Source organism: Mustela nigripes, chromosome 1, assembly GCF_022355385.1.
Source record: "Mustela nigripes isolate SB6536 chromosome 1, MUSNIG.SB6536, whole genome shotgun sequence".
In the NCBI taxonomy this organism is placed as follows: domain Eukaryota; kingdom Metazoa; phylum Chordata; class Mammalia; order Carnivora; family Mustelidae; genus Mustela; species Mustela nigripes.
The window spans coordinates 9847443-9864867 of NC_081557.1; the positions used below are offsets into that span (position 1 = coordinate 9847443).

At 45.3% G+C, this 17425-nt stretch overlaps 1 protein-coding gene across 1 annotated transcript; it reads right to left on the reverse strand.

Annotated features, from left to right (window-relative positions):
- Positions 1–2781: 2781 nt before the first annotated feature.
- On the reverse strand, positions 2782–17400 carry SDHAF2 (succinate dehydrogenase complex assembly factor 2). Its single transcript, XM_059404523.1, has 4 exons — positions 17292–17400; positions 13525–13748; positions 13331–13440; positions 2782–3551 (listed from the first exon to the last, which is right to left on the reverse strand). The coding sequence occupies exons 1-4, from the start codon at positions 17325–17327 to the stop codon at positions 3421–3423; spliced, it is 501 nt and encodes a 166-aa protein (XP_059260506.1). The 5' UTR covers positions 17328–17400; the 3' UTR covers positions 2782–3420.
- Between the last annotated feature and the right edge of the window lie 25 nt (positions 17401–17425).

Below are 17425 nucleotides of genomic sequence, written 5' to 3' on the forward strand. Positions count from 1 at the left end.
CGGGCTATGATGGGTCGTTATGTAAGCTGCGCTCACGGCGCCCTTCTTAAAGAAAACCACCTCGTCCTTGGCAGGAGTATCTGGATTCAGGCAAGACCTGGGACCCAGCAAAAGACCGTGACTCTTCTCCCTGCGATTGTGGGTTACGAGGTGGTAGATTTCTTCTCCGCACGTCTTTCCCTTTCAAGCCTCTTATCTTGGATAGCTTCCACTTCTCTGTAATCCACCTTAAAATGTCAGACTGCTGACAGACCCGTGTTCCTTAAAGCTGCAAGAGCACCCCTTGCCTCAGGCCACCTGTCCCAAGGCCACTTTAGCTGACTGGGGAAGATCTGGTACCTTTCCACGCTCGCAGAGGGCTCCCTGGGACACCTGTGTCCCACGGATGGGCCCCATTCCCCTGACAGCTGCAGGATGGCAGACCCACCCCTCAGACACGGCCCGCTGGGCTAATGGGGGGCTGTCGGCTCAGAAGTCTCCCAGACCTGCTGGCCCCTTAAGGCTGCCTGACTTCCGCATCGTGAACCCTTCCTCTTCCTCGAGCCACAGCAGCGTGGTGGATGGACTGACAAATAAACGTTGGACTCTCAACTCTGCCAGCAGAATCTCTTTTCCTGGTGATGTTTAAAAATATGAACGAGGTTTGTGACTGTGCCCCCCTGGCTGGAGCGACGGAACAGACAGACAACCTCCAGATAAAGCCCAAAGCCAGAACGAGACCCCTCTACCAAGACCCCAGCAGATCCCCTCCAAGGCACAGAGCTCAGACAAAGGGGTGTGGCCTGTGCACTGAGAAGACTGGGAGTGATTGAGACACGAGACTGGGAAGAGAACAGCCTTTGTGAGCCGGTGGGACGGATCACGAGGCAGCCTGGGCGGCAGAACTCACTCCGGATGGGGCAGAGCAGGGCCCTGGCTCAGAATAAGGTCACCGAGCAGTTTAGTGTCAGACTGAGAGAGATGGGGCCGGCTCCTGTTCCCCAAAGATCCTTGGGGGGCTGCTGGCCCTTGCTATATGTTTATTAATTTTTAAAAAATGCGCTGTGGCCAGCCTAGTTTTAGTTAATGCCCAATAAAGGGAAAAACTGTTTACATAGCACCGCTGGGTCTGATGCCGAGCAGCTGAAGTTAGCAAGATCCTCACTTTCCGAGGGGACCCAAGCCAGCAGCCTGGGAGGAAAACAATTCTTCAGAAGCATGCCAGTCCCAGGGGACAATGGCAACTGCTGAACATTATGTTAAATGAGACAAAATCAGGATCAGGACACCTGGAACCCCCCCAGGGGGGGAAGGCCCAGGCTGCCCACTAGGCCACTGGGGAGGACCACAGCAGCATCCAGGATGGATGGGCAAGTCGCTGCCCATTTGTGTGCATGTCTTACAGTCCAGTGAGCCCCACAAACTCTCCGGCTGCTTAACGCCCTCTGCCCAGTGCCTCAAACGAGGCCCCAAGTGACCAGAGTCTGCAGGAAGCCCCCCGGCACGTCCTCACCAAGGGCCCTGCTTCAGCCTCCCAGCTGTCACTCCCACATCTGCTTCTCGCCCCCGGGGCATTTTTGTCTTCCCTGGCTGGTGAGACACCCCCATGGTTCTCAAGCAGGCTCGGCTTTCCCGCTTGCACAGGTGACATGCCAGGCAACTGGTATTAGGAGACGGCTTTTAAAGTCTCCAGCTCAGGCCTCGACCCAGCATGGACACCGAATAGCTACTGAGAGCCGAGTGTGCTGGGGGCCGTGTAGGAGCTTTGCACGTTTTCTCTCTTCTCATCTGAAGCTCACAAACAGCTAAAATAAGGAGAGTCGTCACCCCCGTTTTATGGATGAGGACGTGGGGGCTCAGGGCAACGCACTCAGCCAGCAGGTAGGCAGCAGAGCCAGGATCTGAACCTGAAACCAGCGCCGACACTGCTTCCTGCATACGAGCTGCCCTGGGTAGCCACGAGCTTACTTTGGGAAGCATCTAGAGCTTCCTGTCCCCTTCATGACACACAGGTTCACTGTCTCAGAATGATTGTGTCTTTGCCCTAACATTGCAAAGCATGAATTCCTACTAAGTTTCCACCAGTAAAGAAGAGTGATCTAGTGGAAAGTTCCTCCACTTTGGCAGCAGAACTAAAGGAGATTGTCACCTTCTGACGAAACAGCGACTTGACCTTGGACAAACTGCTCTCTGAGCCCACTTTCTCATCTACAAAATTAGCATAACACCACTTGTCCGTAGGAGTGCTGTGGGGCTCTCACGGGTCCCGTGAGTAAAAGCTAGCTCTCTTCTCTTCTCAGCCGGGGACACTGAGGGGCAAGGAGGACCGGGCCGAGGCTCTCCAGGAACCCCTCCGCTCCAGGATGCTGGAAGCAGGCACTGCCTCTCCGCATGCATCTCCTGTGATCACCAACCCAGTGCTTATCCCTCCCCAGGCCTGCTTTCTGAGGTCTGTACCTCGGATGGTCCCCGCCCAGCCCGGGGGGGGGGGGGGCGACAGTGCTGACTGGGTTACAGTTCTGAGAGCAAATCCTTCCAGGGAGACCACTGCTAGACACCCATTAGTCTCCTGGCCCCGGAGCTCAGCACTGCCAACCGATTCATTCTAAGATGTTATTGCTTATGTGTTGTCGATTCGTCAACTACAATCACCGGGAAGACTGTAGAAAGACCGAGAACGCTTGCCATCGTGCCACACGGGAATCAATCCTGTGGCTGTCACCTTATATAACTCTGGAAACAAGTGACTGTGGATTATATGAGGACAGACAGAATTAAAATAATTGTGTGAGGGCCGGGAACTGTGATTTCTCCTTCATAAAATATTCTTTAATATTTAATTATCTTTCAGTGTACAGAGTGAACGTTTGTGAGACAATCTGATGAGGAGGATGTGGACTTGTCAGCAGCGAGCCCACACATCCCGCCTGCCGCCCTCGCTCTGCCTGCCGCGCCTCTGAAAGAGTCAGCTCAGGGGCCTTGGGTCTGCTGCCCCAGGAGGAAGGACCCTACCTGGGTGGGGAGGGGGGAGCAGATTTCACTTGAACAAAGCCCTGGGCTGCTCGGGGAAGCTTACTACCCAGCCCCCGCAGCTGGCTGTCTCTTTGCAGGGCACACACTTCTGGAAGCTACGGGTGAGCTACACGCGTCCCGACACCGCCCTCCTGTGGCAGAGGCCCGACTCCAAAGACCGGAGCCAGAGAAACAGGCCAGAGTGCTGGCAACACCAGCAACTGCTTTAAGGCTTAAAACTAAACCAACAAAGTGTGAGAATGAGTCACACCCAGTATTTACATGTCCTGAGAGATGGGTCCAGCATCTGAAGCAAGACAAACAGTCTGGGTGGGCTGAGTGTCTCAGGAGCAGCAGGAAGTCAAGGCCGGGATCTATCCTAAGTTAGGGTCCACGACGGAGCCCCCACGGCAGGCGGCGGTGCACAGCTCAATGTGGCTTTTCAAAGAGGTATTCCAGATCTGGGGCGCGCAGTCTCTGCTCTTTGTTTTTATTTTTAGCAAAGTCTCTCAGCAGTGCCATGACTTCGTTTTCAAATATTTCTGGGGCTGGTTTTGCTTCTGCAAGAGAGGAATGGGCAGAAAGAATGATGTCAGTTAATCCTCAGGCATAAGGACCCTGACACTTGAAACTCTGGCCTTTGCAAAGAACCAGGAGATATACACACTGTCTCTAGTCTTCCTCTAAATGCACACAGTGGCCTGGAGCGGGAGCGGGTGACCCACGGCTGCCCGCCTGGGTAAACAGCTCTATTGGAACAGCTGCTCCCATCTGTTTACATACTGTCCACGGCCGCTTCTGCACGAGGATAGCAGAGCTGAGTAGCTGCAACAGAGACCATATGGCCACAAGACTGAAATATTTACCGTCTGGCCTTTTATGAACAAGTTGGCTGACCCCCAGGCCGGTCCATACTTGGCAGCACGATTTTGCTCTGCACTCGGTATTTCTGTGTTTTCTGGGTACTGTGTTTCCCCTTCCAGCCTATACGTTTCCCGAGGTGGAAGTCCTCGGTTGTACATGGCAGACTAGGAGCTCCACTAACTTCAGCAAAAAAGAATTCATTAGAAGACCGTCAGAGGCTCACAAAATGGACATGACCCCAGAGAACCAGATGCGGATGGAGAGGCCCCAAGGGCATGGGCAGCAAAGCTACTGGAGTGTCCTCTTGGGGGTGCGCGAGGGGGCCCCGTATGCCTGCCTACCTCCCACCTCTCTCGCCACCTGGAGGTACTCGCTTAAGATTCCAGTTATAAGCAAAGCCTCCCACCGGGGAAGCTTAGGTAACGTGCTCGAGAAGGACCCTCCCACCAAGACTACAACGTTGGGAGAGAGAATTCCTCAAAGCTGAATTCCCCCTCACTCAGCACAGAGCCCAGCGTCTAGTGGGCTTGGTGTCGGGTTTTGCTTTGTTCTTGTGATCACTGAAGGCCAGGCAGGAGGTTGAGTGCAAGTTGGAAAGAACACTGGGCTCATCCTAACAAGAAAATCCAGAAAAACTACAAAGAGCATGACTTTCTGTGAAGTCATCTGAGAACAGAAGTCACGGGGGAACCAAGTAGAATAAAATCTAAGGGAAGAGAAGCTCCCCCACAAAGGAGAAAGTGCACTAGAGCACCTGCCTGCCCGAGACAGGGCCCAGGAAGAACAGACACCGGATACCACCGGACAGGTCAGAAGAGTTCGGCTAAAATGTTTAACCAACTGCTACAAGCCAAGTGGAGGCTAGCCACAGATGCCGGGGGAGTGCATGCCCTGCAGGCTGTTCTCAGGAACCCTCCAGAGTGCGCTCCTGACCAAGACTAGTTCAGAGCAAGAGGCGGGAGAAAGTCTCCCTCACCAGTGCAAGCTGGGAGCAGCGGAGTGGCCAACACCGCAAAAAAAAAAAAAAAAAAAAAAGCGCATAAAGCCCAGCCCAGCCCTTCTCCTCAACGAAATAAAAGCCTTAAGAGCCTGGGTGTAGGTCTGCAAATCCTACTTCCTACTTGTTCAAGGACCCATCTGGGATGGTGAACCGGATAATGGAGAACGCCCTCCCAACCTTCCTTCCCCCAAGTGCGAAGCAACAGGAATCTCCTGTTAGGGAAAGGCAGGAGCAGCGAGAGATTCTCTTTGAGGCACAGAAATAGGGGGAAGGCTGAAAAGCTGAGGGAGAACAGGAACACTGAGAAGAACCTTCCGGAAACTCAGCCCCTCCTGTCCGCGGATGGCAGCAAGAGGCTGGAGGCGCAGGGAAGGGAAGGAGCACAGGAACAGAACCCAGACGAGCCTAACTCCTAACCAGACCGACTCGATCCATCCTAGCAACTTACCGGAAGCGCGCCCATTTCTAGGCATAAATACCATTCACTTCCCTCTTTACTGTCCTACTTGTAATGTCTAAGATTCAATTAAAGATTATGAGATACGCATGCGCACAAAAGAAGAAAAACACAACACCCTGTGAAGAGACAAAGCGATCAACAGAAAAAGCCTTGGGGATGACCCAGATGTCAGAACTGTTACGGAATTTAAAAGTAACTAATACGTTAGGGGGTCTGGGTGGCTCAGTCATTTCAAAGCATTTACCTCAGCGCAGGTCGTGATCCTGGAGTCCTGGGATCCAGCCCCACACATGGCTCTCTGCTCAGTGAGGAGTCCGCTTCTCTCTCTGCCCTTCTCCCTGCTCACATGCCCCCCTCTCTCTGATAAATAAAATCTTTAAAAAATAACTAAAATATTAAAGACTCTACCAGAAAAAGTAGTCAAAAATGTAGGAACAAATGAGCAGCTCGACTACAGAGCTGGAAACATAAAAGCCAAATGTAAATGTTAGAACTAAAAACACAGTAGCAAATAAGCAGATTGACCTCAACAAATTCATCAAGAGACTCAACACTGCAGTGCAGGAAAGAACTGGCAAACTAGAAGACCGATCAGTCTCACCGCTACAAACTCCCCAAACTGATACAGAAAAAGAAAAGAATTAAAGACACAAAACAGAATCTGGAAGCTGGAGGGAACAAGTAAACAGTGTATGGGAGCCTACACGCCTGGAGAACCCAAGCAGGAAAAATACCAAGAGCAAACATCGAGACACATCATATTCAACACCTAAAAACCAAAGATGAAATGGTGTAAACATTCAGGAAGAAAAGAGACATTACATGCATGGGAATAAAGAGACACAGTAGAGTTCTTGTCAGAACCTACACATACCAGGAAACAGCTCACGGTAATGCTACAGGAATTGGAAGGTGAAGGTACAATACAGGAAACTGAAACAGCAAACCCAGACCCAGGGCCGCTCCTGACCAGACGGCCTCAACCCCGCACACTAACAGCCAACCAAACATGCCCCTGTAATGTGCTGAAAGAAAATCCTGTGAACCTGTAATTCCACACCCAGTGAAAATATCTTTCAAAAATGACAAAAACAGAGATAATTCATAAGAGCAGACCTGCACTACAAGAAACATTAAAGGAAGTTCTTCAGGCAGAAGGAATAGGATACCAGATAGAAACGTGGATCTATACAAAAAAATGAAGATCTCCAGCGATGACTAAAATAAAGGTTAATATAAAATATATTTGATACAGTTATGTATTGTACATATATAAAATATACTATAAAAATTACAATTTATAAAACTATGTATATAAAATATAACATTCTCTACCTTATTTTAAACTGCTCTAAAGATAATTGTCTAGGGTGTCTGGGTGGCTCAGTCGGTTAAGTGTCTGCCTTCGGCTCAGGTCACGATCCCAAGGTCCTGGGATCGAGCCCCGCATTGGGCTCCCTGCTCAGCGGAAAGCCTGCTTCCCCCTCTCCCTCTGCCAGCCGCTCTGCCGCTTGTATACTCCCTCTCTGTCAAATCAATAAATAAAATCTTAAAAAAAAAATTAAAAAGACAATTGTCTAAAGTGAAACAAGAGAAATATAGTATAGGCTCACAACGTAAGTAAAAGCAAAAAGTGTGACAACGACAGGATGGGAGGGAAGAATTGGGAGTATATATTGTAAAGTTCTTGTATCTTATGTGATACAGTAAATATAACTTGAAGAGAGAATAATTCATTACAGACGTATATGGTAAAGCCTAGGGCAATCACTACAAAAAGTATAAACAGTAAACCAACAATGGAGGTCATATGAAATTTAAAATATTCAATTAAAAAAATGGAAATAGAGGAGGAAAGGAAAAAAGAACAGATGGAAGACACAGGAAACAAAAGGACTGCAGATTTTAATTCAACCACATTGCTCAATTACTAAATGCAAATGGCCAAACATATCAATGGAAAGGTAGAGACTCTTAAGACTGAATAAAAAAGAGATGACATATGCTATCTAGAAGAAGCTTGATCTGAGCATAAAGACAAAGATAGGTCAAAAGCAAAGGGATGGTGTGGGGGGCAGATTTGAAGCTGGCCCTCAGTATTTCCCACTCCCCTTGCATACAAGTCCTGCATAACCCTCAGGACTGTGAACATGACGATGCCGACCGCAATTAGGTTATACGGCACAGCTGACCTCAGCACAAGGAAATTATCCAGGTCGTTCTCACTTCATCACATGTGCCCTTTATTTTATTTGTTTTTTAAGGGAGGAGAGGGAGAGAGAGAGGCTTAAGCAGGCTCCACACCCAGCACGGAGCTCAATCTCACAACCCCGAGATCATGACCTGAGCTGAAATCAAGAGTCAGATGCTTAACTGACGGAGCCACCCAGGCACCCCACATGTGCTCTTTCAAAGCACTGTTCTCCAGCTGGTGGCAGAAGGAAAGTCAGATCTGAAGCGTTCAGAGGGTTCCACGTGAGGGAGAATCTCCATGGCTGAGATGGAAGGAAGCCTGCAGGCAAGGACCTGCATGTGGCTTCCCGGAGCTGAAAAAGATCAACAGGGAGCAAGACAGTTGTCCTCAAGCCCCTAACCCTAAGCACATGAATTCTAAGAACCTGAATGAGCTTCCCGACAGGAATGCAGAACAGCTGACACCAATTTCAGACTGATTTCTAGGCCTACGGAACTTCTCACTTATAGAACTATGACTGTATGTCATATGTACATACAGTCATATGTATGTCAAATATGTACGAACCATGCTGTCTAAAATCACTGTTTCTCTCAGTTCTTCTAGATTTTATTTATTTATTTGACAAAAAGAGAGAGAGAACACAAGAAGGGGGAGTGGGAAAGGGAGCCTGATGTGGGACTCGATCCCAGGACCCTGGGATCATGACCTGAGCTGAAGGGAGATGCTTAAGGGCTGAGCCACCCAGGTGCCCGTTTCTTGTAATTTACTATGTAGCACAGAAAACTAACACAGATGGGAAAAATATATATCATGCAAACACTAATCAAAAGAAAGCTGGCCTAAATTATTATCTGACACTTCAGAACAAAGAATATTATCAGCAATAAAGAAAGACATTATATATAATGGTAAAGGAGTCAATTCGTCAAGAAGATAGAACCCCCTAAGTATGTTTTCACAAAACAGAGCTTCAGGGGTGCCTGGGTGGCTCAGTGGGTTAAGCCGCTGCCTTCAGCTCAGGTCATGATCTCAGGGTCCTGGGATCGAGCCCCACATCAGGCTCTCTGCTCAGCGGGGAGCCTGCTTCTCCCTCTCTCTCTGCCTGCCTCTCTGCCTACTTGTGATCTCTGTCAAATAAATAAATAAATCTTAAAAAAAAAAAAAAACAGAGCTTCAAAATATATGAAGGAAAAACAGAGAACTGAAAGGAGTAATAGACAAATCCACAAGATAACTAGAGATTTCAGCACTTTTCTCTTATTCATCAACAAAGTACAGAGGAAACCAGTCAGAACATCGAGACCAGGAAGAACGGCATCAACTAAGCTGCCTGAGTTGACACTGAAAGCGCACTTCATCCACAGGTGCAGAAGACATGTTATGTTCAAAGAAGGGCACATGGGACATTTATCAAGTGTACGGTCATAGTTCAGGCCATAAAACAAATTTTGAGAAACTTAACAGAACTGAAACTACACAATCTAAGTTCTGGGGTCCTAATGGAATGAGTAACTTTCATTCTTTTTTTTTTTTTTTTTTTTTTAAAGATTATTTATTTATTTGACAGAGAGAGAGAGAGATATCTCAGTAGTGGCCAGAGAGGCGGGCAGAGAGAGAGGGGGAAGCAGGCTCCCTGCTGAGCAAGGAGCCCGATGTGGGGCTCGATCCCAGGACCCTGGGATCATGACCTAAGCCGAAGGCAGAGGCTTAACCTACTGAGCCCCATAAGTTTCATTCAAAATGAATGAACCTGAATGAGCCTGAGGGGCACCTGGGTGGCTCAGCTGTTTGAGTTCCAGGTTCCTGGAATCAAGCCCTGACTCAGGCTCTCTGCTCAGCAGGGAATCTGCTTCTCCCTCTCCCTCTGCTGCTCCCCCTGCTTGTGTCCCCTCACTGTCAAATAAATAAATATTAAAGAAAAAAAAAAAGAAAGAAAGAAACTTCTAAACAACTCATGGGTCAAAGAGGAAGTCAGAAGGGAAATTAGGAATTGAATGAATGAGAAAAACCCATCCAAATTTGCAATGTGACACTAAAGCAGTGCTTAGAGGGAAATTCATAGCATTACATGCTTACAGTAGAAAAGGAGGTCTCAAATCAATAAGCTCAACTCTCACCTTACAAAACTAAAAAAATAAGAGCAAACTAAGCCCAACACAAGGAGGAAAAAAGGAAATAAAGAGCAGACATCAATAAAATTAGAAAAAGAAAAACAGAGCAAAAACAATGTAACCAAAAGCTGGTTCTCTGAAAAATAAGTAAAATCGATAAACTTTTAGCTACACTGACCAAGAAAAAGAAAAAAACCCCACAAATTACCAATATTAGAAATAAAGGAGGGACCTTACTACAGCTCTTCAGACATTTAAAGAAAAGAGGGAATATGACCATAACTTTATATCCATAGACTTTTTTTTTTTTTTTTTTTTTAAAGATTTTATTTATTTATTTGACAGAGCGAAATCACAAGTAGATGGAGAGGCAGGCAGAGAGAGAGAGAGAGGGAAGCAGGCTCCCTGCTGAGCAGAGAGCCCGATGCGGGACTCGATCCCAGGACTCTGAGATCATGACCTGAGCCGAAGGCAGCGGCTTAACCCACTGAGCCACCCAGGCGCCCTATATCCATAGACTTAACGCCTTATGTGATGTGGCCAAATTTCTTAAAGACACACTAATAAGCAGACCTCATCTAAGTAAGAAGAAACAGAGAACTTGAATTATTCCATAGATATTAAAAAAAAAAAAAAAATTAGACTTTACAGTTAAAACCTTCCAAAAGAGAAAACCTCAGATCCAGAAGGCTTCCCTAGCAAATTCTACCAAATATTTAAGTAATACCAACTCTATATACCTTCCCAGAAAATGGAAGAGAAGAACACTTCATAACTCATTTTATGAAGCCAGCATTACCCTGATCAAAACCAGATAACCTGGGACACCTGGGTGGCTCAGTTGGTTGGGCAGCTGCCTTCGGCTCAGGTCATGATCCCAGCGTCCTGGGATTGAGTCCCGCATCGGGCTCCTTGCTCTGCAGGGAGCCTGCTTCTCCCTCTGACTCTGCCTTCTACTCTGTCTGCCTGTGCTCGCTCTCGCTCGCTCACTCTCTGACAAATAAATAAATAAAATCTTTAAAAGAAGGCCAGGTTGGTTTAATATCTGAAAATCAATAAAAAATTCATCATATCAATAAACTAAGGGGAAAAAAGCATATGACCAAACAAATTACAGTGTCTACAGAAATGCCTAGAAAGCACCTGACAAAATTCAGCATCTATTTATGAAAAAATGCTCTATATACAGCTCATGTGCTCACTCTATCTGAGAAAAATAAAATTTTAAGATATTAAATGTAAAAAAGAGAGTCAATAATCTAAATAAATGGAGATACAGAATGTGAGAGATTAGACAATTCTCAATGCTAGAAGAATTTGATCTGTTGTTCTAACACAACTCCAATCAAAACCCAAGTAGGTTTTTGTTTTTCTGGTTGTTTTTGTTTGTTTGTTTGTTTTTTGAGAAACTCAAGAGGTGATTCTAAAACTATATAATTCCGAGAAGAAAAACAGAGAAAATCTTTGTGACTTTGGATAAAACGGATTCTTTTTTTTTTTTTTTTTAAGATTTTATTTATTTATTTGACAGAGAGAAATCACAAGTAGATGGAGAGGCAGGCAGAGAGAGAGAGAGGGAAGCAGGCTCCCTGCCGAGCAGAGAGCCCGATGCGGGACTCGATCCCAGGACCCTAAGATCATGACCCGAGCCGAAGGCAGCGGCTTAACCCACTGAGCCACCCAGGCGCCCCAGGATAAAACAGATTCTTAGACACAGTATCAAAAGCGCGATCCACTAGCATACCAAAGAAAACACTGTACTTCACCAAAATTAAAAACTGCTCTGTGAAAGACAACGTTAAGAAAATGCAAAGACAAACCATAAGCAAGGAAAAAGAAATTTCCAAGACACATACCTGATAAGGAATTTCAATCTGACACAACAAACACTCAAACCTCAGTTAGAAAATGAACCAACCCAAGGTAAAAACAAAGGTGGGGTAAGTCCTGAAGAGACATAAGAGCAAAGATGTAGGAATGGCAAAGAAGCACTTAAAAAAGATCCTCAATATCCTTAATCATCAGGGCCAGGCCAATTCACTACAGTGAAATATCACTGTCTATTTCTTAAAATGGCTAAAAACAAAAACAAAATCCTGCTATTACCAAGTGCTGGTAAGGACGGGGAACTTCACATCTAGTCCCTGACAACGACGAATTTGTCTGCTGCCCCTATAGTTTTGCCCTTTCCCAGAACATCATAAAAATGGCATCATAGAGTATGTATGGCCAGACTTTGAGTCTGGCCTCTTTCACTTAACAGAGGAGTCAGCAAACTATGGCCTGCTGCCTGTTTTTATATGGCCTGTGCGCTAAGAATGACTTTTAAATGGTTCAGGAAAAAAGTCAAAAGGGTATTTTGTGACAGATGAAAACCCTATGAAATTTAAAGTTCAAGGTCTGTCAATAAAATGTTATTGCAACACTGTAGCAATGGCAGCCTGTGGGCTCCAATGGCAGGAGTGGAAGACTCAAGACAAGGACCATATGGTCTGCACGGGGCCTAAATATTTACTCCCTTTTCCATTATAGAAAAAGTTTGTCTTAACTCTTACCATATGACTCAGTGACCCTTCTCCTGGGTTTTTAACCCAAGAAAAACTGCAACCTACACCCACAAAAAGCTATATGCAAACATTTATAGTGGCTTTACTCATAATCGCCTAAAACTGGAAACACCCTGATGTCCCTCCCCTGGTCAACGGATAAACAAACAGTGGGGCAAATTCATTTGATGGAATTTTACTCAACAACACTACGGGAGCGCAGAGTAAATATTTACACTTTGTGGGCTTTCCAATCTCTATATAAGTTTCAAGACTGTATTATCACACTTTATGCTCAGAACCTACAGAATGGTTTCTATTTATGACTCAAATCTGGGCTGGAAACTTAAAACCAGAAGAGCCGGGAGTGTGAAAGAAATGGAGATGTCCGCTAATATCCATTCTCCCATTTTTCCTTGATAACAGAACCCCCAATGTAACTGGATGCATGAAACAGACTATATTATTTTTTCATCCTGACCAGAAATCATCATGTGACTGAAACTGTGGACAACGGAAAACTAGGGAGAGTGTGGAGCATAATCTTCTGAGGACTCATAAAAAGTAAGGCGTGAGCTTCTACACACTCTCTCCTGGCTGAAACATAAGCCATGACAGAGCCGCAGCAACCACCTTCAACCATGAGGTAGACAGCACATGACAGCCATCTGGGGGATCTGCACCGCATGACTTCTGAATGGAATGCCTACCTCTGGACTGCTGTTATGAGAGAGAAATACAGTCCTGATTTATTTAAGCTATTACTGGTTTGTTTGTTTTTTCTGACAGCCAAAGCTAATCCTAACTATAAACAGAACTGTTCTTCCCAAAGGTAGTGCTGTTTTTAGACTATCAAGGAACACTTGCTACACAGCCTTTAGAGCTATCGGGTTCCACACCATTCCCCCTTCCCAGCCTAGTTTTTCTGTAACTCTGCCTTTCCACACCATTCCACTAAACTCCCTTTTTGCTTATGTCAGACGGGTTTCTGTTGCTTGCAAACAAAGAACTTTAATAAAACCATTTTGCACGCTTTGAAAAATTTGGAGAGTGCTGGGGTTGAGTGTTGACTGCATGAACAAAAGAAAAAAATTGCCGAGGACACAAAATTCCAGCCTCAATCAGCGTGCATCATCCTACTTTTCACATCATGCCCAGTACCTGTGGCCCAGTAGTAAATATCCCAGTCATTACTGGGCTCATTAATCAGACGATCATAGAGGTTCAGCTGCTTCTCAGTCATGTGGTGCAGATATTCTTTAGCAAAGAGGCTAAAACGAGAAAGAGAGAAAACAAAGATTAAAAAGCCATCTCCAGTAAAAAAGAAAGTGAAACCAAGTCTCAGATTTCCCTACCTAAGCAGAATACAGTTTTCCAACATTCCCCTTTTTCTGCTCTCATAGAGCAGCCGGGCTCTTTTGGTTTCTATGGACTCATCCGTTCGCTCCTGCCACGGAGGCAAAGGGATTTCAATCATGTCTTTTTGGGAATCTGTTGGGCTGTCACCTCTGTAGCAACGGCTGAATGATGGTGCACCGAGCAAAGGAGACACTAGATGGCGCCTTGACAGAGCAAGCATCTGAAATAAACCACAAACACCTTTATAAGGACTAACATCACTGGCATTCACTCAACACTTACTAGGTGCTAAACGCATTCAATCTCATTTAGTTCTTACGAAATTATGTTGATACTGTCCCCACTTTATTACACAGGAAGCTGAGTCTCAGGAGGTTAAATAACTTACCAAGTTCACCCAGATCATAAATGCAGTTAGGACTGGAGCCCAGCCCTAACTGCAAATGTATTCTTAACTTAATACCCTTCCAGAAATTCTCCAGCAGAAATATTTTCTCCTTCCTTTATATTCCCTTAAGATTCTTTTTTTTTTTTTAAGATTTTATTTATTTATTTGACAGACAGAGATCACAAGTAGGCAGAGAGGCAGGCAGAGACAGAGGAGGAAGCAAGCTCCCTGCCAAGCAGAGAGCCCGATGTGGGGCTCAATCCCAGGACCCTGGGACCATGACCTGAGATGAAGGCAGAGGCTTTAACCCACTGAGGCACCCAGGCGCCCCTCCCTTAAGATTCTTATGGAATGGTATATATTAGTCACTTGCTTGTGTTGCATTCTGAGCATACAGTGACGACACGGTTCCTAATCCTCCACAGGCTCCCAATTTGGAGAAGGGCAAAACCTATCAAAATGCAATGAGAAGGTAGTGACACCAGCAAGATGACTGAACAGGAAGCCTCACACTCTCCTTTTCTCACAGAGACACCAACTGAACAATACATGGACCAACTCCGTTTATGAGAAGTCCAGAAACCAGGTAAGAGATTCCTGAAAAAAAGAAGCCAGCAAATCCTTCCAAATGGGAATTCACATGCATAAGCCTAGAGAAGACGTATCCATGCAAGAAGTCTGACAGGCTCCTGGAATCTCTAGCCAAGCTGACTGGTGAAGGTCTTTTCTTCTACAAAGCCAGTCCACAAAGACTTAGGAGAGGTAACTTTTTTCAGAAGTGTGGATCTGACAGAGAGTTGCAAGGGACATGAAGAAACAGGAATACATGGCCCAGTCAAGGGAAGAAAATAAATCTCTAGAAGCTGCCCCTAAAAAAACAGAGGCATATGAATTACCTGACAAAGTATTCAAAACAACGGTCATCAAAATATTCGATGAGCTAAAAAAAAAAAAAAAAAAAAGCGGACGCCTGGGTTGCTCAGTTGGTTGGACAACTGCCTTTGGCTCAGGTCATGATCCCGGAGTCCTGGGATCGAGTCCCGCATCAGGCTCCCAACTCCACGGGGAGTCTGCTTCTCCCTCTGAACTTCTCCTCGATCATGCTCTCTCTCACTGTCTCTCTCTCAAATAAATAAATAAAATCATTTAAAAAAAAAAAGCATGAACAGAATATCAACAAGAAGAAATATTAAAAAGAACCAAACAAATTTTGGAACTGAAGAATAGAATAACCAAATGAAAAAAATTCACTATGGGGCTTAACCGACAGACTTGATCAAGCAGAAGAAATAATCAGTGAACTCAAAGACAGGTCATTTGAAATTTCCCAATCAGAGGAAGAAAAAAAAGAATGAAAAAGATTGAAATGTGCCCAAGGGACTTATGACATCATCAAGCAAACCAATATAAATATTATAGGTAAAGATAAATATGTGACAAATATTATAATAGTGGTACGTAAATCACTTTTAATTCTGGTATAAAAGTTGAAATAGAAAACCATAAGCTAATGGATATACAACACAAAAATATGTAATTGTAGGGGTGCAGTTGGGTAAGCGACCGACTCTTGATTTCTGCTTGGGTCTTGATCTCAGGGTCCTGAATTCCAACGCTGTGGTGGGGCTCTGCACGCAGTTCAGAGTCCGCTTGGGACCCTCTCGCTTTGCCCCTTCCTTTCCACTCACCCCACCTCTGTACACATGTGTGTTCTCTAGCAAATAAATAAATCTTTTAAAAATAAATAAATAGAATAAATCTTTTAAAAAATACATATAGAGAGAGGCGCCTAGTGGCTCAGTGGGTTAAGCCTCTGCCTGCCACTCAGGTCATGATCTCAGGGTCCTGGGATCGAGTCCCACATCGGGCTCTCTGCTCAGCGGGGAGCCTGCTTCCTCCTCTCTCTCTCTGCCTGCCTCTCTGCCTACCTGTGATCTCTCTCTGTCAAATAAATAAATAAAATCTTTAAAAATAAAAAATAAAAGACAGGATCCAACTATATGATGTTACTACAGACTTCTTTTAGATGGAAGAACACACAAGTTGAAAGCAAAAGGATGAAAAAGATATCCCATACAAATGGTAACCAAAGAGCAAAGATGGCCCTCCTTGTGTCAATCAAAACAGGCTTTAAGGGGCGCCTGGGTGGCTCAGAGGGTTGAAGCCTCTGCCTTTGGCTCAGGTGGTGATCCCGGGGTCCTGGGATCGGGCCCCACATCGGGCTCTCTGCTTGGGGGAGCCTGCTTCCCCCCTCTCTCTGCCTGCCTCTCTGCCTGGTTGTGATCTCTCTCTGTTAAATAAATAAAATCTTTAAAAAACAACAACAACAAAAACAGCCTTTAAGTCAAAAACTACCAGGAGAGATACGGGACATTATCATATAATGATAAGAGTAGGGGTAACAGAGTAAATGCACCAGGAATATAAATCAATTATAAATATATATGCAACCAACATCAGAGCACTCAAACATATGAAACAAACTGACAGAACTGAAAGGGGAGATAAACAGCAATACAATAAAAAAAGATTTCAATATTCCACACTCAGTAATGGATAGAGCATCTAGACCGAATATCAATAAAGAGAAGACCTTTATAACAATATAGATTAAATGGACCAAAACGGACGTGTACAGAACATTTCACCCAACAGCTGCAGAATACATTATTTTCAAGCACCCTTGAGTGGGAATACTCTCCAAGATAGATCACCTTATCCATCTATTTATCTATCTAGGGTTGCAAAACAAGCCTTACCAAATTTAAAACGATTAAAATGATACAAATGATCACACTGACATGAAACTTGAAATCAACATCAGAAGGAAAACTGGAAAATTCACAAATATGTGAAAATTAAACAACACACTCTAGCTCATGAATAACCAATAGTTCAAATGGGTCAAAGAAGAAATCGAAAGGGGAACTCGAAAAGAGGAACTCGTACTCGAAAATATCTTGAAACGAAAACGCAGCGCACACAAAAGTTATGAGAAGCAGCCAAAGAGTAGTACTAAAAGGTTACAACGTGAAAAGTCTACAATAAAAAAAATTATCTTAACATGTGAAACATCTCTAACAGGTATTAGACAAAAGAACAGCCTGAAGAACACCGAGAGGTGGTGCAGCCAGCTCCACCTGGGGAACAGGTGAAATCTGAACTGGGTCTCGCTCGAGACAGGCACACAGTGAGCTAAGAAAAGGATGGATGTGACCTGAATCTCCTGTTGCAAGGCGGATCTCTCCTTGGTTCTGCCCTTGCCCTGGGCTAGCAGGCAGCTGGATGCTCCTCGCAGTCTTCATGACTGCGCTGGTGGACGAGACACAGTCCCCACTATAGCACCCGGGACCCTAAAATCTCGACGCTCCTTACCCGTGGCAGAACCTGGAACGTGCAGGCCACCGCCATCCTTCCCGACCCACACCGGAAGCCTACGGTCAGGTCACTTCCGGGAATTTCCCGACGCCTGAAGTGCGGACTTCAGCGCTGAAGGGCCTGAGCCGGAA

Bases quoted from the DNA above. Each gene is read 5' to 3' on its own strand.
- SDHAF2 (XM_059404523.1), bottom strand. From the start codon at position 17,327: ATGGCGGTGGCCTGCACGTTCCAGGTTCTGCCACGG. The intron at 13,441-13,524 runs GTAGGGAAATCT...TTCTCGTTTTAG, and splicing joins GAAAACTGTATTCTGCTTAG to CCTCTTTGCTAAAGAATATC. The intron at 3,552-13,330 runs GTACTGGGCATG...CCTCTCTTGCAG, and splicing joins TATTTACTACTGGGCCACAG to AAGCAAAACCAGCCCCAGAA.